This window comes from Ornithorhynchus anatinus, chromosome 3 (genome assembly GCF_004115215.2).
Source record: "Ornithorhynchus anatinus isolate Pmale09 chromosome 3, mOrnAna1.pri.v4, whole genome shotgun sequence".
In the NCBI taxonomy this organism is placed as follows: Eukaryota; Metazoa; Chordata; class Mammalia; order Monotremata; family Ornithorhynchidae; genus Ornithorhynchus; species Ornithorhynchus anatinus.
Window position 1 is genome coordinate 22816462 of NC_041730.1, and position 25352 is coordinate 22841813.

Sequence of the window (25352 nt, forward strand, 5' to 3'; positions counted from 1 at the left end):
TGTGCAGAGCACTGTATGAAGCACTTGGCAGAGTGCAATGTAACAATAAGCAGACACATTCCCTGCCCAAAATGAGTTTACAGTCTAGAGTTACAATCTAAGTGCTGGAGCATTGTTCCAAGCGCTGGGAGAGGAGAGAGAGGAGACAGAGGGAGAGAAGAAGGGAGAGGGAGGGAGGAGAGAGGCAGAGGGAGAAAGAGGACCACAGTGGTTTGGGGAGGGGAAATCATGAGCAATTCTGTCTTTGGTTATTTGCCTTGGGGAACTGTAGAAAAACGAACACAAACTCTTGAAAAGTTACTGGGCTTACCTCCAAAGTCTCTGGGAAATGGTCCGTTCCTCAGTGTTCAGGGCGTGCGTGTATGTGCGTTTGTTGAAGGGCTTGTTGAAGGCTAGGAGGGGGGACGAGGGTTAGGAAAAGAAGGGAGAGTAATAGTGAGATGTTCCCCGGTCCTTGGGCTACCTCCCAAGACACGAGCTCCTTCACCCCCATCGCCTCTCTCTCCCCTCCTTCCCAGACACAGTCCTGGAAGCGAGCCATGAGCTCGTCGCCGGCCCCACTTTGCCCCTGGATCTAGTGCCCTGCAGTCAGGGCAGGGAGGGGGTGACCCACTCGGCAGCAGTGAGGAGGGAGGGGAGCCAGAGATCGGCCGGACAAGTGGGCAGAGCCAGGCGGCTCTCTCGGGGTCCTGGGCCCGGCCTAAGGGCCGCTCCTCGGGGTAAGGACCAGCCTAGGCCAAGCCCGGCGGTCTCCCTCGCTCTTCTCCCAGGGGGGTGGTGTGTGTTGAGAGGGATGGATTCGTTCATTCCTTCAATAGTATTTATTGAGCGCTTACTATGTGCAAAGCACTGTACTAAGCGCTCGGAATGCACAATTCGGCAACAGATAGAGACAATCCCTGCCCAATGACGGGCTCACAGTCTAGACGGGGGAGACAGACGGCAAAACGAAACAGAGCGAAACAAAACAAGACAACATCGTAAGATGATGATGATGATATCAGTTAAGCTCTCACTACGTGAAAAGCACCGTTCTAAGCGCTGGGGTGGACGCACGGCAATCAGGTTGTCCCACGGGGGGCTCCCAGTCACGATTTAGAGAGGAGGTAACTGAGGCCCAGAGGAGGTGACTGAGGCCCAGAGAAGTTGTCACTCGCCCCAAGTCACCCGGCCGGTACGTGGCGGAGCCGTGATTAGAACCCACAACCTCTGACTCCCAAATCACGCTGCTTCTCTTGGGAAAGAGGGGAGATTATCGGGTATGGGGAGAAGGGCAGGGGTGAGGCGGGTGGAGAGTGACGGATGGAGGGGTTGGCGGAGCTACCCGAGGGAGCTTCACGTTGAGGGGGCGGAGCTGGTAGGGCCGGTGCCAGTGTGCTAGTGAGTGTGAGTGCGGGCTGCGTGGACCAGGGCACAGCCGGTCCTGCCGGGCCTGGCCGGGGGGCGGGAGGGGGCGGTGGGGGTGTGGGGAAGGGGAGAGCTGCGGGGGAGGGCTCGGAGACCCCGGCCCAGCCCCGCCCGGCCCTGCCCGGCCCCGGCCGGCTGTCCGAGCCATGGACCGGGGCCAGTGAGGACAGAGGAGGGTCCAGCAGCAGCAGCAGCAGCAGCAGCAGCAGCAGCAGGACGAGGAGGAGGAGGAACAGGGGGAGGAGGGAGAGGAGGGGGAGGAGCAGCAGGAGGAGGAGGAGGGGGCAAGAGGCGGGAGGAGGATGCTGCTGCTGCTGCTGCTGCTGCTGCTGCTGCCGCTGCCACCCGTGGACCCGAAGGGAGCCTGAGCCGGAGGAGCCCAGAGGATGGAGCCCAGCGCGGGGCACTGCAGCGGCTCCCGGCAAATCCCCCATCAGGTAACCGACCTCCCTTACCCCCCTCGGGGCTGGGCTCTGGGGGGACGCGTGGGAGGGGTCCCCGGAGCCTGCGGGGCTCCTCTCCGGCCGGAGCCAGGGCGAGGGGGGCAGAGGGGGCGGGTGGCACCGGCCTGGGCGCACGGCAGACCCCAGGACCCCAGGAGGAGGAGGTTGCGGGGACCGGGGGTCCCGGACCCTCGTTCGGGCAGGGGTGGGATGAGCTCGGTGGAAATGGGGGAGGGGGGAAAGCTTGTCCTCTGGGACCCCGCCCCCTCCCCCCCCCCCGATCCCTCGGGAGTGAGGGTGGGCGGAGGGGAAGGGGGTCTCGGGGAGTTTCTGGAGGAAGAGGAGGGAACGAGCTGCGGGCCATTTCCTCTAGGATGCCCCCACCCTACTCCTCTAAACACACCTTGGGAACTTGGATGCGTCGCAACTCCCAGAGAAGACCCTCCCCGGACCCCCCCCTCCACCCCCAGCAGCCCCCTCCTCTGCGGCCAAACTCGGGGTCCGCCTATATGTCCCGTTCCTTCCCCTTCCCCTCCCCCCGCCCCCCACCCCGGGACCCCCCATCCCCGGGACCCCCCCCCCCCCCCGGGCCGGGACCGACTGTGCCGCCCATTCCGGCCAGTCCAGGCCCGAGGCGAGGGACCGGCGAGCGGTGCCACCTTCTCCCGCTCAATCCGCCCTCCGCCCCGCATCTTCCCAAACCAGATTCCCTATCCCGACTCCCGGCAGGCTCCATGTTCTCGTCCAGCCGGGGGTGGGGGTGGGGGGTCTGCCCCAGGATCCCTCCCCCGGGGGCAGAACGAATTGGATGTTAGTTCCTAGAAGGTGTGTCCGCCGCTGCCCGTGGGGGGCAACGTGGCATATGCCACCAACGGGGGACCACGGGATTCGAAGGGAATCCAGCTTCGAAATTTAGACTCGATCCCTTCCCTGCTCTCTCAGGTTTCTTTCCAAGTGAGAACCGGGCTCTTCTCGCTCCAGGCAAAAGCTAAGGTACAGCAGGAACAGATGTCCAAAGCCACCCAAGCCTGCCGCCCGAACCGGGCCCCAGCCTGGGCAAGCCGGATCCCTGGGCTCCTGAAACCCCCGAAGAGGCTGGCAGGCTCATCTAGAGGGGGGTCAGGGGGGAAAGGAGACAGGATCGGTCTGGGGTGAGGCCTGGCAGAGAGAGGTCGAGAGGTAGGGGGCTGGGGGGCGTGCCTGGGGGAATCGGAGTGGGTATCCAACCCAAGAGCCTGCTAATTAGGGGGTGTGGGAGGAGAGGAAGATGGAAGCCAGGATAAACTGTAGGAGACAAGGGCCAGACAGTTACAGACCGAAAATGCCGATGCCGGCAGGGAGAAAAAGGGCAAGGCTTAGGTGGCTGGCTGGGATAAACCGTACACCCTTAGGGGTTGGTTGGTGCCAGAGTTAGTGGACGGGGATTCATTATTTGACCATGTCTTTTGGTGACAGCGCAGGATGCGGGGAAGGAGATTATCGCGTTTAGCTCTTAAAAGGAACCACCGGAGGCTGTGCGGACAATGTGGGAGGGCGGGAATGGGGGTAGGGTTAGGAAGAGGACCCAGCTGAAGAGAGAAAGGAGCTCCTCGGTTAGAACTGGCCTCTACCCCTTTTTCCCCTTCTCTCTGTCCAGTGCAATACCTGTCTTCCCAGTGAGGGAAGGTGGGGAGGGGGAGAGGAGGAGGAGGAGAGGAGGGGAGAGCTAGGGGCAAGGTAGGAGGCAGCTCCTTGCCCATACTTGACTGCAAACTTTCATCATCTGTCTTTCCTTCCCTCCTGGCGGGTTTCCAGCCCTGTGGCAGGACAGCTGTGGGGTGGCTGCGGTTACACGCCGGGCCCGGGACCCAGCTCCCGCTGTGGGTTTGAAAACATGCAGCTCCAGGGGCTTCAGTCCCCCCCTCCCCCTCTTGCCTTGCCACCTCAAAGCGCAAGCACATTTTGTTTGTAAAATCTAAACTTCTCCTTCACCGAGCAGCCCGGCTATGGGGAGTAGTGTTTTCTTCTGGAGGCTTCCTTTTTCCTGGAACTCCCCTCACCCTCCCTCACCTCTACAGCCGCTGCTTGGGAGACCGGGAATCTTCATAGACTTTAACGGCGCCGCCAACTACCCACGGGCCAGGGACAGGTCACGTCCCAGGCCTCGGAGCAGGACTCAGAGCTGGTCTGGGGAGAGACCCGTGAAGTTTAGTAGGACGTACAGATGGGCATCTGAGGGTGGGGGTGTGTCCTAATGGGTACGCATCTGTGTGCCCAGGCGTGCATATCGGGTGCGACTGGGATGGGAAAGTGTATTCTGGCCCCTCCCCATAGAATGCCTAGCTTTGTGGCTTCAGAGATTCAGGTGTCTCCCAGACCCTGCTGTCCACCCGAAGCTCCCCTTCTAGTTTCCAAACTCTACTATTCTGAATCTCGCAGAGCATTTGATATTCAAAATCTGGTTTAGAGCAGGTCCTGAAGTCCTTAGTCACTGTATGATTTCCATGGAAACAGACGTGTTCGGCGTAATCAGTTTTGGGGGGTGACGGTGGTGGTGGAGGAGGTGGGGGTGTATGTGTGTGGCGGGGGGACGATGTATAGTAAGAGCACACACTCCACAAGTGTGGACAGGAATTGTGTCGGCTCCTTTGTCTTGCGGTCCTTTGAAAAAAAGGGGTGGGGGCCCTTAGTCCTAGCAGACTCAGTGGGCCTCTCTCTCTCTCTCCCCTAGTGGCTCGGTGGAAAGAGCCTGGGCTTCGGAGTCAGAGGTCGTGAGTTCGACTCCCGGCTCTGCCACTCGTCAGCCGGGTGACTGTGGGCAAGTCACTTCACTTCTCTGTGCCTCAGTTACCTCATCTGTAAAATGGGGATTAACTGTGAGCCTCACGTGGGGCAACCCGATGACCCTGTATCTACCCCAGCGCTTAGAACAGTGCTCTGCACATAGTAAGCGTTTACCAAATACCAACATTATTATTAGTCCAGGGGAGGCTTCTAATCAGGATCCTTCTTTTCCTGGGTGGGCTTCCCTGCCAGTAGTCCCATGGACTTCAGAAAGATTTCTGCCTTCTTGATGAGTCTCCCAGCTTCCAAAAGGAAAAAAAAACCCCACCAAATCCCATTTGGGATGTAGGCTTTGTAAGGTCAAAGAATCCCAGTTTGGAAGAACCTTCCAGAGGGGCCTCTTTCTGCCTCCCAGCCGACACCCGCCCAAAGCAGGTGGTTGCCCAACGTAGTTGGGAAGTGCCCTGGGGAAAGAAGAGCCATGATTTCCCTAGAGCTCCAGACACTCTCTCCATGACCTCTGATGGAGGGAAATCCTGCCTGATATCTTACCACGAGCTCTCTTGCTGTCTTGTAAACCCTTTCCCTCTGACTCCTAGCGAGTAGTAAAGCAGCGGAGTCTGGGGAGTCTCTGGCCCCTGAGAGAGACAGGCAGACCCACCTCAGCTCACTCCTCCCTGCTTGGGAGATGAGGCCTGGAGCCTGCCCGCCGGAGCTACTGATGTCATGGAGGCCAGCACACAGGCAGATGCATCAGACCTCTTCCTCGTGGCAGAGACAGAAATGGAGGATAGAGAACAGAGGGGTTGGGGATGGCCAGACTCCTCTCCCCTGACTGAAGAGGAAATCAGCATGGGGGAGTGTTGGAAAGAGAAACGATGGGGAGGAAAGGAGGGGCTCAGCGCTCCCGTCTTGCACCTGAGGATCGGCCCGGAAGCTTACGGCTGCAGAAGCAGCAGCAGCAGCAGCTGAAGCAGCACTGTGGCCTCCTGCCCATGTATCAGGATGTGTCAGGAGCTCTCGGAGGGGAGAGACCCCGGCAACCGCCTCACCCAGCATCGCCACCTCTCTCCTCAACTAGAGCCGGCTGCTGCGTGAGCAGCCGGTTCATGTGCTGCAAGTGTGGGCAGGGAGGCGGGCTCGGAGTCCGGCTGAACCACAGGGAGAGTGGGAAGCTGGAGACGTGTAATCATTCAGGAGAACAGAGCGCAGTCCTACCCACTCGCTAGAGGTGGAAACAGAGAAGAGGGGTCTTCACAGACGTAACTGACCTCGGTAGCCCCTTTCCCCCTCGTGCTTGACTAATCAGGCGCCCCAGAACAGGACCTGGTATCCTTCCCCAGCATGACACCAAATTAGAGACCCGGGGAGCCATCTCTGACTATCATCGTCGGCATTACTGTAGTTGCTAGGCGCTGACTATGTGCCAAGCACTGTGCTAAGCATCAGGGAAGATACAAAATAATCAGATCAGTCACAGTCCCTGTTCCACAATTAGATCAGTCACAGTTCTTGTTCCACAGGGGGCACACGGTTTTAGGGGGAGGGAGAACAGGTATTTTAGTCCCATTTTATAGATGAGGAAACTGAGACCCAGAGAAGTCAAGTGACTTGTTCGAGGCCACACAGCAGGCAATCAGTGGAGTCACAATTAGAACCTGGTTCTCCTGAATCTTTCCCGAGTTTAGAGTTCAACCTCCCCAGCCTCCCTCTGATTTCCCTTGGGGAGCTGTTTTCCTGGCTTCGCGCTTCTCATGGCGGGGAGGTCGTCCCTTCCGGATGCCCAAGATTTCCCTTTCCCTAAGCCCCTCTTCGTCATTCTGGCCTCCGCACTGAGCTTCTCTAAGGAGTTACCCTGTACTGTCCTCGCTCCTGGCATCGAACCCAGGCCCCCTGAGGCTTTTCAAGCTGGCTTCCTTTCATCTCTACCCCCCTGCCCCCCACACCCCACCCACCCACTGAGTCAATTCTTGAGGTCCCTGGATCAGCTGAGTTGCTCTGCCCCGGCCTGTCGCTCTCTCTGTGCCGATCCAAGCTGAGCAATGATCCTCCCTCCCACCCTCAACCCCCAGCTCCCCAGTTTTCCTAGCAGCCCCCTCCCCTCTGCTTCTCCTGCCCAGCCCTGCCTCCCAGCTCTCTCCTGTTTGCATGGTGCCCATTTGCAGGGAATTTTCCCCACTCATACCGACTGCAAACCCCTCTCCGGCTTGAATCTCATTTTTGCTCTCTCCTGCCAAGCTTCTTCCCTTCCTAGGTCTCTCTGGATCATTTTGCCATCCTCATTGGCGTTCACAACACCTTCCAATTTAATATCCTCGGCAAATTTCATTAACGGGCTGTTTACTCCCTCTCCCAGGATCATTAATGAAGATGTTGGATAAGATCTGACCCAACACCGATCCAGGCGACGGCTTTCCCTCTCTCCTCTCACTGCCCCCCACAGTTTCTGCCCTTTGCAACTGCCACCCCGTGCTCGGCTTGGGCGTATCTTGACGAGTACTTAGGGTCCAGCCCGCTTGAATTAATTTGGCCAGATTATCCGAGAAGCCGTATCAAACGCTTTGCTAAAAATCAAGATATATTACCTTGTCTGTACTTCCTTCATCTTGTAATTCCATCAAAAAAGCTATCAAGTTTGTCAGGCATGATTTGTTCTTTATAAATCCCCACAGTGTTGCGAACAGCACAAGGTTCTTTTTATTGGCTAAATGTTTTCAGATTCTCTCTTTGTTTGCTTCTTGATTAGGGTTGGGAGACTCACCAACTGGGAAAGGCTGGGATCGCTTAGCTTTCCCCTTTGGGAAGAGGAGAACCACATCTCTCTGTCCCTGGGTAGCTGGCTCTGCACGCTGCATCTCCTCAGGAAAACTGGGAGGATCTTGGGCAGGGCTGTTATTAGACTGTAAGCTCCCCCTCTAGTCTGTAAACTAATTGTAGGCGGGGAACATGTCTCCCACTCTGCTGTACTGTAGTCTTCCAAGTGCTCTGTATAATGCTATGAACACAGTAAGTGCTCAGTAAATATGGTTAATTGATTATCATTATGTATTTGTTAAGTATTTGGTATTTGTTAAGTATTTGGGGAAGCAGCATGGCATTGTGGATAGAGCACGGGCCTGGGAGTCAGAAGGTCATGGGTTCTAATCCCAGCTCTTCCACTTGTCTGCGGTGTGACCTTGGGCAAGTCACTCCACTTCTCTGTGCCTCAGTTACCTCATCTATAAAAGGGGAATTCTGACTCTGAACCTCATGTGGGGCAGGGATCCAATCCAATTTGCTTGTTTCCACCCCAGCGCTTAGTACGGTGCCTGGCACATAGTAAGCACTTAAAAAATACCGCAATTATTATCGTGAATAAAGTGCTTACTATGTGACCAGCACTGTTCTAAGTGCTGGGGTGGACACAAGATCATCAAGTTGGACACAGTCCCTGTCCTACGTGGGGTTCACAGTCCAAGTAGCAGGGAGAACATGTATTTAATTCCCATTCTACAGTTGAGGAAACTGAGGCACAGAGAAGTTAAGTGACTTGCCAAAGGTCCAACAGCAAGCAGTTGGTTGAGATTTGGAATAGTGTTTGCCAAGGGGCCACCAGGCTGGTGGACGGGGTGTGGGGGTAGGTTTCTTTTAAGACTTCTTTCACTTGCTCCTCTCTGAAGGTTGTCTGGATAGGCTTCCACTTCTTGCTTGTCCAAGTAAAGGCCGACTTTTCCCACCCCGGGAGCTGGGATACTTTGGGAGGCATCCCCCGACTCACGGTTAATAGGTGTCCTCTTGATGTCTCTTCCTTTCCACACACTTGTTTCTCCTTTTCTCTTTTCTCTGCAGCTTCGACACACTCTCTGCCATCTCCCCTTGCTCTGCCTGCCCGAGCCCATCATTCTGGGTTGCTAGTTCAGAGTTCTCCAGGATAGCTCCAGGTAGGCTTCCTCCCTCTCAGAAATCCACAAAAGCTCAGAAGAGACCTGAGCTCTTGGAGCTGTTTAATGAGATGACAAGTGCCGGGTCTTCTCCTCCTCTATTGGGGGGACCCCAGACTCATGTCCAAACCAAACCTAGCTCCCCTCACCTGGTTTTTCTTCTTGTCCCCCTTCTCCTGGAGAGGCTTCCCTCTCCTGCTTGCCTTTTGGGACTCCCTATTACCCCCTTATTCTGCTTTTATCTGGCCAGTCACCAGACCCTGTTATTCTCCTCTTGTCTTGATGATAATAATAACAATTATGGTATTTGCTAATCAATCAATTTATTGAGCAACCATGATGTGCAGAGCACTCTATATTTGATCCCTTGGAAGAGTTCAGTACAAAAATGTTGGTAGACATATCCCTGCCCACAAAGGGCTTACGGTCTAATCCCCATTTTACAGATGAGGAAACAGGCACAGAGAAATTAAGTGACTTGTCCAAGGTCACACTGCAGTCAAGTTTTGGAGCAGGGATTAGAACCCAGGTTTTCAAACTCCCAACCCTGTGGTCTTTCCTCTAGACCATGGTGCTTCTGGACTCCTACTTCTAAATTCCTCTGGGTCAGTAACCAGCATCCCAGATATAGTGGAATAAGAACTTGGCTACCTTTCTCCAGTGCTTCCCTTAGTCCCTCTTGGCCCAGCCAATCAATCAATTGATCAATAGCAATAACATTTACCCAGCACTTACAGTAGGTGAAGAACCGAACTAAGCACTAGGAATTAATGGATTCAAATCAGACATGATCCCTAGTTTACAAGGGGCTCATAGTCTAAAGGGTGGGGAGAGAGGAACAGAATTTTAGCAATAGAGAGAGGAAGAGAGAGACAGACAGACAGACATAGACAAAAACAGAGAGGTAGAGGGAGACAAATAATAGGCTAAGATAAGCAATTCAGTGAGAACCACAATAAAATCTTTCATCTGATCCCAGCCTCCGTGATCTCCCCGAAGCCGCAAACCACTGTGCTTCTCCAGCCAGGTGGTTTCCGCCCTCCCTCAGTTTCCCCCACAGGGCTTTTCAAGGACCGCATGTCCAGGTGCTTCCTCTTCCTGGATTGCAGGGACCTGCCACCCATCCCCTAGTGAACTGAGCCAGTCCCCAAGGCTGGTCAGTCTCCCAGCAGCCATTCTTGACACCCTGCTATAGGTTTATTTCCCCAGATCCCCTAGACTTTCATCTCACTCTGCTTCTTTCAGAAAGGAGGCAGCATATTACTGCCTCAACTGGTTGTCGTCAATCCCCTCCTTACCTTTCCGAAAACCCCCGAGTCAACCCTCCTCTGCTGCCAGACAATCCAAGCTCACTCTCTGCTCCCTGTTTCCCTTGAAGCCCAGACCCCACAAAGCCCTCCAACTCCCAGTGAGAAGCAGCATGGCCTAGTGAAGGGAGCATGGGCTTGGGAGTCAGAAACACCTAAATTCTAATCCTGGATCCACCACTTTGTCTGCTGGGTGACCTTGGGCAAGTCACTTAACAGTTACCTCATCCGTAAAATGGGGATTAAGATTCTGAGCCCCAAGAGGGACAGGGACTCCATCTACCTCAGTGCATTAAGTGCTTAACAAATACCGTTAAAAAAATCCCAATCTTCAGGATCCATTTTCTCTGTGGGCCCAGTGGGCCCTGAAGACCTTTAGTCTTGTTTCTGTCTGTCTTCCTTGAGTCCCCGGCTAGCCCATCAATCAATCATATTTATTGAGCACTCACTGTGTGCAGAGCACTGTATTATGCACTTGGGAGAGTACAGTACAGCAGAATTGGTAGGCACATTCCCTGCCCACAAGGAGTTCCAATCCCTGACACTGGTCCTCTCTCCCTTCCTGATGCCAGGGTTACCTCAGTGACAGCTGCCAGAAGCTAGCACCAACTTTTTGCCGCCGTGTTCCTGTGAATCCACATCTGTCACAGCTGGGTTACCCTGGGCCTGCTGGGCAGGAAAAGAGGAGCTCCACCCTCCCTTGAGGGACAACTGCCCCTCTCAGTTGGGGTGGAGAGGGGAGGACGGGGACATGGGCTGAGGAAAAGACAGCTGCTCCTTTTGAATCATCCTTCTCAAGCAAACAGAAGGACCTTGTGTGGGGGACAGAAGGTCAACAAATTTCTCCTTGCCCAGTCCAATGAGGGGAACAGGGGCTGGAGCCAGCCAGTCACCGCTTCAGAAAAAGTATCCTTCCCTAAGTATAACCAGGTAGCAATGACTTAGCTCAGTGGGTTAGCAGAAAGGGATGGACTCAAGTGGTTAATTATCTCCCTGGTCCTTCAGGTCAGGAAAACACTGGTTTGTGTCCAGTCCACGTTCTCTCAGGTTAAGCCAAATTCCGAGCCTCCCCACGGCATGTCCCAGATGCAGCGAGCAATTGCCAGAAAGCTGAAGTGTCCCAATTCAGTGCTCACGACCCAGCGTGATGGAGCCCTGGCCTGAGTTTGGAGAAGTTTATCCTGGGCCCCCCGTACCCTCAATCTCCAGGAGGTGAGGGGTTTAGGTCAGCCTCACTGGGGGAGGGAGGCACTCCATTTTTTTTAAATGTATTTATTAAGCGCTTACTAGGGGCCAGGCACTATACTAAGCATTTGGACATTTCCCCCACTTTCAGCCCCAACATCTGGGATCACTGCCTGGACTTCCACCTACCTCTGACTTTTTTCTGCCCAAGTTTTCAATTCCAGTGAGGGTGAGTGGGAGCCTAAGCAATCCAACGTACCCCTAGCACCTTTCTTGACCATATCCTCTGGGCCTGCCTTCCTGGATGGGAACACCAGCCTCAGGCAGAGAGAGCCCTGGGAAGACTCTGAGCAGTGGGGGATGTCCCCCGATGGTTTGGAGTCAGTGGATTTCAGGCCCCATGGCTCCCTCATGCTCGGCAGAGACTATGGCTCACTGGGGCCAATGGGCCGTCGTACATCTGATGGTGGCCTGCAGGCAAGAGCTTGGAGTCTCCATCTGGCTCGTGGTTTTATTTTAAATGTTATTTTTTAAGTGCTTACTATACTGTACTAAGTGCTGAGGTAGATAAAAGATAATCAGGTTGGACACACAGGTTGGGCAACCCAGGGCTCACAGAGCCCTATACAGGGCCAACATAGGGCCCAAATGTGAGTCCCACATAAGGCTCACAGTCTAAATCCCCATTTTACAGATGAGGTCTTTGAGGCCCGGTGAAGTTAAGTGACTCGCCAAAGGTCACACAGCAGACAAATGGTGGATCCAGAATTAGAACCGAGGTCCTTCTGACTCCCAGCCCCATGCTCTATCCACCAGGCCTTGCTTCGTCTCGAGGTCCTTGAAAGTCTAGGGGCCCACTGAGCCTGACCCTGTTTAGTGAGAAGAGGCAGGAAAATGCCAGCTCAGGCATCTCTCCCGAGCTTAGTCTGGGGGCCTGAGGAAGAGGAGGAGGGCATGAGGAAGCCTTCAAATCATGAGAGCCAGCCTCCCTCTTTATTAGCAGCTAGGAAAGAGCTCAGCTTCTCCCATTTCAGTTACCCTCAGGCTGGGGCTGGCCTGCTGAACCGAGGGACCGTTGATTTTGGTCTTGGCTTAGAGTTCATGAACTAGGCCACAAGCTCCCAACGAGGGGCCAAGCCCGAGGAAGAGGGCAGTGACGCTCTTTTTCCCCCCCTGAGAAAATTCAGAGCTGAAAGTGCCAGGGATTTCATCTCTCTGAAGGAATCCCTTCTGGCTGCAGCCAGCGAGGCTCTGGGAGAAAGCCCCATGGAGGGAAAATCCTGGGAATGAACTGGAATTATCAAGTCACACACAGCAGGTCACAGCTCCGTGCGTCCCTCAACCGGCTGGGGCTGTCAGCAGCCAGTGGGCTGAGGGGGGCGGGGTCTGTGGGGCACAGAAATGCCTTCCCTGGAGTAGGGGGTCTGCGTCCCTCTTGGGGGCCCCCAGAAATACGGGCCTGTCACTTGCCCGAAGCTTCAAAGCCTTTCTTTCACCTTATGCCCAGAAAAAGAACGGTGTCCTGCACCGCAGCGGAGATTATGGCCACTAGAGGGCAGCCGACGGGCTTTTATTGCCGCCTTTAGCTGGGAGCATCCAAGAAAATAGAGACGAGGTACTCAAGAAGGCGAGGAGGCCCTCGTTTATATAATCATAACAGTAATAATAATAATGGCATTTGTTAAGCGCGTACTATGTGCAAAGCGCTGTTCTAAGCGCTGGGGGGGATACAAGGTGATCAGGTTGTCCCACGTGGGGCTCACAGTCTTGATCCCCGATGTACAGGTGAGGTCACTGAGGCCCAGAGAAGTGAAGTGACTTGCCCAAAGTCACACAGCTGATAAGTGTCGGAGCCGGGATTAGAACCCATGACGTGTGACTCCCAAGCCCGTGCTCTTTCCACTGAGCCACGCTGCTTCTAATGTATATATATATATGTATATATATATGGCATTTGTTAAGCGCTTCCTATGTGCAAAAGCACTGTTCTAAGCGCTGGGGGGGATACAAGGTGATCAGGATGTCCCAAGTGGGGCTCACGGTCTTAATCCCTATTTTACAGATGAGGTAACTGAGGCACAGAGAAATGAAGTGACTTGCCCAAAGTCACCCAGCTGACAAGTGGCAGAGCCGGGATTAGAACCCACGACCTCTGACTCCCAGGCCCGGGCTCTTTCCACTGAGCCGCGCTGCTTCTAATACACACACACACACACACACACACACACACACACACGCCACCCCAGTGGGCAGCACCCAGAGGAGCCAGAAGGAGAGACAGCAGACTCTGTGGGGCGAGGCTGACACTTCTTTTCCATGCAAAGATGCTACCTCCAGGCTGGATTTGGGCCCATCGGGCTGTTTAGAAGGTTCACCTCTTTGCATTGACCCCCTTAAAAAGACTCCTCAAACCTCCCTCCTCTTCCCCCCCTCAACCCCTGCCAGAAGCCTGATGAACCCTAGATGTCCAGGTTTGAAGCCTTCCTGGGAACACTTTTGTGCAGTGGATTTAGGTCTGGTCTGGAAATGGCTGAAATCCTCCAATTTCAGGACGGAACCAGTAGTTCCTGCCCGGAAGGAACCATTAATCAATCATCGTTATATACTGAGCACTTTCTCTGTTGAAAACACTGTAGTAAGCATTTAGGGGAATACAATGGAGTTAGTAGACATGATCCCTGCCCTAAAGGAGCATACAATCCAGTAGCGGTAGCCCTTTCTGGTCCCTGGTCCCCACCGCCCAAACCGTTGCTCTTCATCCTCTCCCTGTTCGAGAGCCCCATGGCTCTCCTTTGGATGTGGACCACCCTCACTACCATTGGCCTAAAACAATTAACTACCAGCCAGTCAGGCGGATTGGTTCCTCTTCTCCTGGGGCAGCCAAGACTGGGAATTGGATGCCTGGGGCCGGATCAGATGTTTTTTCCCTAGGATGTCCCCTCTGGGACAACCCCCTCTGCCCGTTCTGGAACCGCTCTGGGCTCGTGGGTTTTTAAGAAAGACCGGTCCCTTTTGGGTGGATTGGAGGTGAGGAGCTGCAAGATCAGGGAGGCTTTCTAAGATGCAGTTTGCAGCTTCTTCAGGCTTATACTCGGCCCAGAATTCTAATATGATCAAGCCACGGGGGCTTTTGGTCCAGACAGGCCCTGCATGTTAAGGCCTCCCTCAACCAATTACATGCTCAGGCCCTGCCAGGCTGACAAGAGCTCGTGTCAGTTCCAGAAAAGCCCATCTCTCCCCAGCTTGGCTGCCCATCACCTTCTGGGCCTCTGGACCCCCGGTCCCATCTCTCACTAGAACAGCGGGAGTATTTACGCAGCTACAAATTTGTTCAGGGCACAAAGAGCGAGGAATGGGAGCCCTGTACCCTGGTATGTTTCCCGAGTGGGACGGCCATTCATCCGGTTATATACGCGACAGTGTGGTTTTTGTCTGGTCTGTCCATGTCCGACATGGCTTCGGCATTTATGCTTTCATGCCTGGTGGTTTTTTTTTTGTTAAACCCTGAGTCTCTCCCAGCTAAGCTTCCCATGGCTTGGAAATGGCACCCGAGTTCACAGGAACCTACCAGGGGAACATCCCAGCTGTGGAGCAAGATGAGGGGCAAGATGTGATGAGAAGCAGTGTGACCTAGTGGATAGAGCATGGACCTGGGAGTCAGAAGGACCTGAGTTTTAATTCCATATCTGCTACTTGTCTGCTGTGTGACCTTTGGCAAGTCTCTTTACTTCTCTGTGCCTCAGTTACCTAATCAAAATAGGGATTTGACTGTGAGCCCCATGTAGGACGAGGACTGTGTCCAACCGGATTTACTTGTAACTACCGCAGCGCTTAGAACGTTCGTTCATTCAATCATATTTATTAAGCATTTACTGTTTGCACAGCACTGTCCTAAGTGCTCCTGGCACATAGTAAGTGTTTACCAAAAAGCACAATTGTTATTATTGTCCACCTTGCATTCTGTGTATTCCTGCAAAGAAGTTTATCACAATTTCTCATGGTGCTCTCACATAATAATCCTAGGTAAACTATGGAATGAAATCTACATCTTTTGCTTTCAGATTGGCTAAAGGATCCCCGCTGTATTTTATGTAGTCAGAGGTCACTTTACTCCTGGGATTACTGATAACCAAGACCTGCGGATGTTCTAATAATAATTACGGCCCTTGTAAAGATAGATACTGGACTGTAAAGTCCTTTTTAATGGCATTTGTTAAGTGCTTAGTATTGCCGGGCACCTACTAAATGCTGGGGTAGGTGCAAGCCATTCAGGTTGGACACAGTCCAGGTCCCACATGGGACTCATGGTCTTAATCCCCATTTTATAGATGAGGTAACAGGCACAGAGAAGTGAAGTGACTTGTCCAAAGTCACACAGCAAACAAGTGGCGGAGCCAGGTTTAGAACCTCTGACATCCAGCAGGCCTGTGCTCTTTCCACCAGTTCACGTTGCTTCTCAGTTGTCTCCTTGCCCCTCTACAGTCTGGTTTCCACCCCCTTCCCTAAAGCTTCTCTCACCAAGGTCTCCAAGATTTCTTTCTGACCAAATCCAACTGGCTCTACTTTGACCTAATCCTCTTTGACTTCTAGGCTGCAGAATGCTTCTCATCTGGTTCTCTTCCTACTTGTGACCACTCAGTCTCCTTTTCTGGCTCTTCTTCTACCTCTCATCCTTTAATGGTGGGCATTCAACACGGCTCTGTTCCGGATCCTTTACTCTCTATATTCTACTCTCATTCTCTCGGAGAATTCATTTTCTCGCATGGCTTCAGCTGCCAATTCAATCAATCTATCGGTGGTATTTATTGAGCACTTACTTTATGCAGAGCACTGTTCTAAGTGTTTGGGACAGTAGAATTCCACAGTGTAGGTAAACACAAGGAGCTTTCAGACTAGACGGGTAGACAAACATTAAAATGAATTGCAGATAAACATGTGCATAAGTGCTGTGGGGGTAAGGCGCAAAGCAAAGTGTTTCAGGTGTTCAAACCCAAGTACGTAGGCATTGCAGTAGGAAGGACATAGACAAGGAAATGAGGGCTCAATCAGGGAAGGCCTCTTGGAGGAGATGTGATTTTAATAGGGCTTTGAAGGTGTGGAGAGAAGTGGTCTGTCAGGTATGAGGTGGAGGGGACTGGGGGGGGGGGTTCCAGACCAGAGGGAGGATGTGGGCAAGGGGCTGGCGGTGAGACAGACGAGATTCAGGTACAGTGAGTAGGGGGAGATAAAGGAGCGAAGAGTGCGGGCTGGCTTGTTGTAGAAAATCAAGGAGGTGAGGTAGCAGGGGGAAAACTAGTTGAGTGCCTTAAAGTCAGTGATAAAGGTCTCTAAGACTGTAAACTTACTGTGGGCAGGAAACGTTTCTACCAATTCTGATGTACTGTGCTTTCCCAAGCACTTAGTACAGTGTTCTGTATACAATAAGCACTCAGAAAATACCACTGATCGATAATGAGCTTCTGTCTAATGTGGAGATGGATGTGCAACCATTTAAAGAGAGGGGAAACTTGGACTGTGCTGTTTTTTAGAAAATGATAGTCTCATCTTTCCTCCTAAACTGACTCTCCTCCTTTCTTTCCCATCACAGTTGACAGCTCCATTATCTCCTCTGTCCAGGAAGCTTGCTTCCTCGGTTTCATCTTTGACTCTAGACTGTAACTCGTTATGGGCCGGGAACGTGTCTGCTAATTCTGTTGTACTGTTGTCTCCCAAGTGCTTAGTACAGGTCTCTGCACATAGTAAATGCTCAGTGATTACCAATGATTGACTCTTGCCCATTTAATCTGTTTCTAAATTCTGCCGTTCCTTACTCTCCCTTTTGATGCCTCCAAGCCCAGCTTTCAGCCCCTTCTGGCCAGTTTCCTCCAGCCTCCTCTGGATGATATTTATAGTTATTATTATTTTATTATCAGATTTATTAAATGCTCCCTATGTGTCAAACACTGTTCTAAGTGCCAGGGGAGATGCATGTTAATCAGGTTGGACACTGTACTTTTCCCAGTGGGGCTAACAACCCAAGGAGGAGGGAGATCAGTTACTGGATCCCAATTTTACAGATGAGGGTTTATTCTCTCTGATTTTAAGTGTCCAGGGACCAGCCCGGAGCCGTGTGGCTATGTGGGCAGTGGCTTCGGAGCCCCTGAGAGTCTTTAGGTTGGTTCCCGAAGCTGTAGAGGGCTCAGGCCTGACGCTCCCTGGGGTAGGTTAGCCAAGGAGGCAAGGTTGAGGCCTGGGCTTCTTCTCCTTTTAACACGGGGACGAGGGATACTGTGTCCTCCCCTGCCCATCCCGGGACCCTCAGCCGCAGCCCAACCGAGGACTCTCAGCCGTAGTCCATGCTGAGACCCTCAGCCGCAGCCCATCCCAGGGCTCTCACCCATAGGCCATTCAGAGGGCCTTTCAGCCCAAACACTCTGCTGTTCACACCCCTGGCTTTCAGCCTCAACCCTCAAGTGGCTTGGAATCCGGAGGGCCAGTCTCTGGCCCTGCTCTCGGCTCAGCGGTCCCTGAGTTCCAAGGGGTTTCTGGATCCCAGCCCCTCTTTGGCCGGGGGCGTCACTCTCCGGACAGGGGTGCCAGGGTCACAAGACATACAGACTTCCCACCATATGTGAGAAGCTGATTAGATTAAAGCTCAAGAGAGTTCAAACACAAGATAAGGCCACATCGAGGCATCGGTATCGAACGGGTTTATGGCAGGTCCCAGCATTAAACCAATGCCCTGCCTCAGGAGCAGAAAATCAAATCCTTTCCCAAAATACCAATTTCTGTGGCTCGTTCCTTTTCACCCAACTAGAAGCCAGGTTTCGAGGGGCTCTCTCTCTCTCTTTCTCCATCTCTCTCTCTCAACAGCATTCAATCGATCAGTGGTATTTGTTGAGTGCTTACTATGTGCAGAGCATTGTACTAAGAGCTTGGAAGAGTACAATACAAGAGAGTTAGCAGACATATTCCCAGCCCCTAATGACCTTACAATCTAGAGGATGCACTTACAGTCTAGAGATAGCATCCTCTTCCCTTGGCTATCCCTCACCTCCCCCTTGATACTGACACTCCTTTCACTTTCCACTACAAAATATTTCTATCCTCTCTTGACAATCACCTCTTGACCCACTCCTGCATCTTGGCATCGGTTCAGCTCCCAGACCCAGCCTTGATTCAAGTATCTTTCTCATTCACTCATTCGTTTTGGAGGTTGAGACTGCACATGGCCTTAATAATAATAACAGTAACAATAACTGTGAACCCGTTGCTGGGAAGGGATTGCCTCTATCTGATGCCGAATTGTACTTCCCAAGCGCTTAGTACAGTGCTCTGCACACAGTAAGCGCTCAATAAATACAATTGAATGAATAATAATGATAATTCTTAATCATGTACTCTCTGACGAGTACTGACAAGTACTGTGCTAAGTCCTGGGCTTGATCCAATCAGGTGACACACAGTTCCTGTCTCACACCGGGCTCACAGTATAAAAGGGCATTTAATCCCCATTCTAAAGATGAAGAAGCTGAGGCACAGAGATGTTAAGTGCCCATGGTCACACAGCAGGCAGTAGGCAGAGCCAGGATGAGATCCCAAGCCTCCTGATTCCCAATCTGGGAGTCTTCCCACTTGGCCACATGTCTCTGTCTGAATTTAAACTTGCTACTGTTGAATGAACTGGCTGGTCCCAGGAGTCTGTGGGGCAGTTTACAAGATCAGTTCCAGGCTGACAATCAACATTTTCTAGCATGATTCGCCCACACCGACAGTATATTATCACTCAACAAAAACAGCACCAGGCCCCGCAAACAAGAAGCAAGACAATCGAGCCTTTTGAAGAGTAGCATGGCCTGTAGTCAGAGAGACCTGGGTTCAGATCCCTCCTCCATCACTAGTCTCCTGTGCCATCTTGGGCAAGTCACTTCACTTCTCTGTGTCTCAGTTACCACAGCTGCAGAGTGGGGATTAAGACTGTGAGCCCTCTATCAGACCTGGGCTCTGTCTGACCTGATTAGCTTGTATCTACCCCAGCTTTTAGTTCAGTGTGTAGCAACTAGTAAGTGCTTAGCAAATACCATTAAAAAAAGACAATGCAACAAGGGAGAGTCTTTGTGTGTGTACAATAGGGCTGGAGAAGTGGGTTCCTTGTTGTCCTCTTCAGTCACAAAAATCCTCAGAGATGAATTTCAGTGTCAGCATCGTTGTCTCCAAGTACATAGGCCACATGGTACAGGCTTCCCTTAGTATCCACGGGAGGTTGGCTAGAGATACTATTTGGCCGCAATAGTAGCTACACTTAAAACACTAGAAAGTTTATATAACAGCTCTTTTTTATGTGGGGGCTCAGTGCAGAGGCCAATCACTACTACTTTCAAGAAGCAGTGTGGTCTAGTGGAGAGAGCATAGGCCTGGGAGTCAGAAAGACCTTGATTCTAATCCCTGCTTTGCCAATTGCTTGCTGTGTGACCTTGGGCAAGTCATTTCACTTTATCATGCTTCAGTTTCCTAACCTTAAAGTGGGGATACCTGTTCTCCCTCTTACTTAGACTCTGACCCCACGAGGGACAGGGACTGTGTCCAACCTAATTAAATTGTACCTACTCAGCGCTTAGAAGAGTGTTTGACACCTAGTAAACGCTTAACAAATACCATAAATACCATAAAAAGGGAGTGCTGGACTGATGGCGATCCAAGAGGGGACATCACGGGCTGGGGGGCCAGACTGGGGTCCACTCCTGCTGTCACTAAGACCAAGCACGTAGGTTCATCCGACCGCAAATAGATAAAACCGCAAACCAGAAATCCGCCAATGCCCAGGGGTGAATATAGATAAATCTCCAAGAGGCTGGCCAGCTGCGCGTCAGAGCAATTGATAGAGGAAATAGCCTGGGCTAATAGCAGTCTACTTGGGGGAGTGTTCGGTGTCAGTCAGCCCTGTGTATGCCCCTGCTGAGCTCCGTTCCATGATGGGACAGAACTCTTTGCACAGGAAGCGGGAGGACACGCAGGGTTATTGAGACCAAAGGCTAGAGGCCCAGCTACGTTCAAACCCTACATCTTACTTCCCCTCTGCTAGCTCCATTATGGCAGGTGGGCAAGGTCAGCACCTCAAAATCCGTACTGTCCTGGCATAGAGTTTACCGCAGGAGGACCCTGTAGGCAATATCATTTTTCATCAACCAATCGATCAATCGTATTCCTCATGCTGCTGGGACAATATCTCACCCAGAAGTTCCAGGGCTGACTGACTAACCCTACCTGCTGTCCATGACAGGGGTTGGTGGGAGTACTCTAGGTTGCATTGAATTTTTTTATTGGTATTTGTTAAGCGCTTATTCTGTGCCAGGTACTGTACTAATTGCTGGGGTAGATACAAGGTAATAATAATAATAATTTTGGTATTTGTTAAGCACTTACTATGTGCCAGGCACTGTACTAAGCACTGGGGTAGATACTAACTAATCAGGTTGGACACAGTCCACGTCCCATATTGGGCTCACAGTCTTAATCCCCATTTTACAGAAGTGGTAACTGAGGCACAGAGAAGTGAACTGAGGCACAGAGAAGTGAATTGACCTGCTCGAGGTCACACAGCAGACAAGTGGCGGAGGCAGAATTAGAACCCAGGTACTTCTGACTACCAGATCCATGCTGTGTCCACTAGGCCATGCTGCTACGGTCAAGGAACGTGTCAGTTTATTGTTATAATGTACTCTCCCAAGAGCTTAATGCTCTGCACACGGAAGCACTCAATAAATACAATTGACTGAGTTCCCCTTTTATTGATGGACTAAGCCTTGGACTAGGCATCGGGTGGAGGGCAAGAAAGAAGGTCCAGTTTTGTAGCTGGAGACTCTTTGGCCAAGGCAGGCCATGTCCCTTCCTGAAAGGAGTCCCGGTTTCTTAGCTCATCTCACCTGCTCCTCTCTCCTCGTGCACACAGGGCAGTGGCATAGATCTCTGGGCCAGGTTCTAGCAGATCCTTCTTCAGTCCTCGTTCCAGCATCAGTGGAGAGCAGAGGTCCAGCAGGGGCCTCGTAGGCTGTACAGCGCCGACCAACCCCTGTTTGGTGAGTATTGGAGGGTCCTTGCTGGCCTAGGCCCAGGGGTGGGGTGGGTGGGGTGGGGTTCTGAGTTTGGGGTGGCTGGTGGTAGGGGCCCCTGAGAAAGTTTGTGGATGGTGAAAGAGCCAGAGCCACTTTTCTTGCTTTAGATTACCACTGCCTCAGGGATTTCCTTTTCCCCACCAGGATGGGGGAGGCAGATTTTCACTCTCATTCCTTTCCTGTTTCCCTATTCTTCCTAGCTGTGGGAGAGCCCGGTGGTTCTCTGGAGGGGGTCGTCCACCTTCTCCACCCAAATTACTTGGTGTCTTTCCTGCTGCCTGTGGTGGTGGGGGTAGGGGGATCTTTTCTCTCAGCCCTTTCTTCCTCCTCCCATCTTCCTCCCTCTTTGTCCCGTCACTCACTGCTTTTCTGGTTCCTCTGTCCCTTTGCCCAGGAGAACAAGTCCAGCTCCTGGGGTCCCCTGAGTCCGTCCCCCTTTCCTGTACCCGGTCAGAAGCGATGCTCTTGAAAGGATAGCAAGGGGCCATGGTCTGGACGTCCCGATTTCTGAGGGGTCCTGGCAGATTTCTTGGGGGTCCAGTCCCCGTCAGTGGTTCCGATACTCACCCCCGTCCCCATTCCACCTACCACTTCTCCCTGCACTGGACCTCACTGGCCACGGCAACTCAAGGGTCCCCTTTTGGCGTTTCTTAGGACTATCTGGGTTGGTGCCAGCTGGCAGGATGCAAGTTGGATGCTCTCTGGGGTCCCTCCTCCCTTGCTCCTTTTCTGTGGGAGAAAGAGGGTATGGTTGATTCCGTTGGCAATATTTCCTGGCCTAGCTAATGATAAATGTGGTGTTTGTAAAGTGCTTACTATCTGCCATGTGCTGAGGTAGATCCAAGATGATCAGATTGGACACAGTCCCTGTCCCACATGGGGCTCCCAGGCTAAGGAGAAGGGAGAACAAGTATTTAATGCCCATCTTACAGATGACGAAAATCAGACACAGAGAATTCACGTGACTGGCCCAAGATCGCATAGCAGGCAATTAGGGGAGTCGGGCTTAGAACCCAGGTCCTCTGACTCTCAGACCGGTGTTCTTTCCATTACGCCACGATGCTTCCCCCTGGCTGTTTAGCCAGCGACCCATCTTGCCCCATCTGGCAGGGTCAGGGCACTGCTTTTCTTGTCAATTGTATTTACTGAGCGCTTACTGTGTGCAGAGAATTGTGCCACCAAGCCATTTTCCCCAGTGGCCCAAATCACCCTCCATTTGCTCTTCCCCTGCTCCCAGCCCACTCGCTTGCCTCATCTGTTGAGACGGGGGCTGTGGCGGGGTCCCCCATTCCTGCCCTAGAGCTCCCTCCACTCTCCAGCTGCCTCTGGCTGTGGCATGTGGTGGAGGGGCACGTGCTGTGAGGAACGTTCCACTTTGGGAGAGAAGGGTGACTGAGGGTGAGGAAAAGAGGGCTGAGGGAGAAACTCAGTTAGGGGAGCCCCCGCCTGGATGAGAAGCCCCCAAATCTAAAGAAGGGGGCAGGCCGTGTCAAGAGAAGCACCGTGGCCGAGTGGAAAGAGCACGGTTTAAGAGGAGAGAGAGGTCCTGGATTCTAATTCTGGCTGAGCCTCTTGTCTGCTGTGTGACCTTGGGAAAGTCAATCAATCAATCAATTGTATTTATGATCACTTATTGTGTGCAGAGCACTAATAAGTAGACACATTCCCTGCCCACCACGAGCTTACAGTCTAGAGCAATCACGTCTCTTCTCCGTGCCTCAGTTCCCTCATCTGCCAAAGGGAGATTCAGTGCCTGTTCTTTCTCTTACTTAGACTCTGAACCCCACGTGGCACTTGATGATCTCTTATCTCCCCCACTGCTTAGCGTGGTCCTTGGTTCACAATCAATCGGTAGTATTTACTGAGTCCTTACCATCTGTGGAGCACGGTCCCCCGCTCCCGTCCCCCATCGACCTCCGCTCACCCCACATCTTGCGTCGGCAGATCCCAGGCCGGCAGAGAAGCCTCCCCATGAAGGTGTCCAGCCATGCAATGTTCCTGGAAGGCCGTCCTCCTCCTCGCCTTGGCCTCCATCGCCATCCAGTACACGGCCATCCGCACATTCACGGCCAGGTCCTTCCCCAGCTGCCCGGTGCCCAGCCCGGCGAACTGCAGCCCGGGGCTCTCGGAGCCCGAGGCGGCTGAGAGGCTCTGCGACGAGGGCCCCACCCCGCCCTACAACTTCTCCCGCAAAACCCACCTGCTCATCCTGGCCACCACCCGCAGCGGCTCCTCCTTCGTGGGCCAGCTCTTCAACCAACACCTGGACGTCTTCTACCTGTTTGAGCCCCTGTACCACGTGCAGTCCACCCTGATCCCGCGCCTGGCGCAGGGCCGCAGCCCCTCCGACCGCCGGGTCATGCTGGGCGCCAGCCGTGACCTGCTGCGCAGCCTGTACGACTGCGACCTCTACTTCCTGGAGAACTACATCAAGCCGCCCCCGGTCAACCACACGACGGACCGCGTCTTCCGCCGCGGGGCCAGCCGGGCCCTGTGCTCCCCTCCCGTGTGTGCGGCCTCGGGCCCCCCGGCCACCCCGCCGCTGGAGGAGGGCGAGTGCGTACGCCGCTGCGGCCTCCTCAACCTGACGCTGGCCGCCGAGGCCTGCCGGGAGCGCGGCCACGTGGCCATCAAGACCGTCAGGGTGCCCGAGGTCGGCGACCTGCGGGCCCTGGTGGAGGACCCCCGGCTCAACCTGAAGGTCATCCAGCTGGTGCGGGACCCCCGCGCCATCCTGGCCTCCCGCAGCGAGACCTTCCGGGACACCTACCGGCTCTGGCGCGTCTGGGACGGCACGGGCCGGAAGCCCTACAACCTGGACGTCACCCAGCTGACCACCGTCTGCGAGGACTTCTGGAACTCGGTGTCCGCCGGCCTGAGCCGGCCGCCCTGGCTCAAGGGGAGGTACATGTTGGTGCGCTACGAGGACCTGGCCCGCCACCCCGGCAGGAAGACCGGGGAGATCTACGACTTCCTGGGCATCCCCCTGGACAGCCACGTGGAGCGCTGGATCCAGAACAACACCCGGGGCGACGGCGCCTCTGCCAAGCACAAGTACGGCACCGTGCGCGACTCGGCCGCCACGGCCGAGAAGTGGCGCTTCCGGCTGTCCTATGAGATCGTGACGTTCGCCCAACACGCCTGCCGGCAGGTGCTGGCCCAGCTGGGCTACAGGTTGGCCACTTCGGAGGAGGAGCTGAGGAACCTGTCCGTCAGCCTGGTGGAGGACCGAGACTTTCACCCCTTTTTGTGACGCAGGGACCGGAGAGGGCGTAGCGCTGGGGTCGCCTTGGACCCGCCGGGGTCTCCGTGGACCCATCGAGGACGCGTCGCGGACACGCCGAGGACACTCCACGGATGTGTGGGGGCCGGGCCGGGGACGCACCGGGGATGCGCGGGACGGGGTGGTTTTGATATGAACCGTTTCTAACTGTTGCCTTATTCCCGCCCTCCTTTTTCCATCCTCCCCCCCGCCCCTGTCCTTCTCGCCCTCCTTCTCTTTTTTCTGTCTCTCCAAAATTTGCACTATGTCTCGAATGGGACACTTCGGGGACAGTTGTCCCGGTGGGAGGGGAGAGAGGGAGAGGTCTCCCCACACCCTGGGCTTCTTCCTGCGTCGTGATTCAGACACATGAAAGTTTGGTCTCTCTGTGGATGGTTAACAATGTTTACAAACACACCACACGCACACATGCACACACACACACACACACACACACCATACACACACTACACACAGACACAACATATCAACACAAAAGAAACTTCTCAAGCTTTCCAAACAGAAGGGTATTTGGGGTATTGTACTTTTTGCACTGTTTACTTTTACAAGGTAAGAGATTTAAAAAAAAGACCTTATCTATCTAATTTATGAATGGTGTCTCCCCCTCCCCCCAATCCGCCTTGCCCCTCCCAGTGATCACCCCCTCCCTCCCCAAAGAGCAGCAAATCCCTGAACTTTCTTTTGCCCCTCCCTCTCCCCTTCCCATTGGTGAGCAGGTTTTACTGTGAGGTGAATGTACGTCTCCTTGTTTCTGCAGTCTGTTGCGATCATGTCTGTTTGTCTGAGTCTTGTTGCTGGACCTGGGCAGTTGGTTGCTGGTTGTTATTTTTTGGGGTACTGGTCAGTTTTTGGTTCACCTGTGACATTTCTTTGTGCCAAAAGAATGAAAAATGGATTAAAAAAAAGAGTTGGGGCAGTTTGCTAAATGAAAAAAATTAAATGCTTTCTCTCTG

The 25352-nt window shown here is 53.4% G+C and overlaps 1 protein-coding gene across 2 annotated transcripts; it reads left to right on the forward strand.

The window, feature by feature from the left end:
* The first annotated feature begins 1710 nt into the window (after positions 1–1710).
* CHST1 (carbohydrate sulfotransferase 1) lies at positions 1711–25352 on the forward strand. Of its 2 annotated transcripts, XM_029059219.1 has the most exons (4): positions 1711–1844; positions 8442–8533; positions 20954–21080; positions 23061–25352. In XM_029059219.1, the coding sequence occupies exon 4, from the start codon at positions 23104–23106 to the stop codon at positions 24367–24369; it is 1266 nt and encodes a 421-aa protein (XP_028915052.1). In that variant the 5' UTR covers positions 1711–1844; positions 8442–8533; positions 20954–21080; positions 23061–23103; the 3' UTR covers positions 24370–25352. The 2 variants fall into 2 exon arrangements, with proteins under 2 accessions (XP_028915052.1, XP_028915051.1); XM_029059218.1 differs by lacking the exon at positions 8442–8533.

What these genes read in the sequence shown, in the direction of transcription:
- CHST1 (XM_029059219.1), top strand. Translation starts at nt 23,104, where the DNA reads ATGCAATGTTCCTGGAAGGCCGTCCTCCTCCTCGCCTTGGCCTCCATC.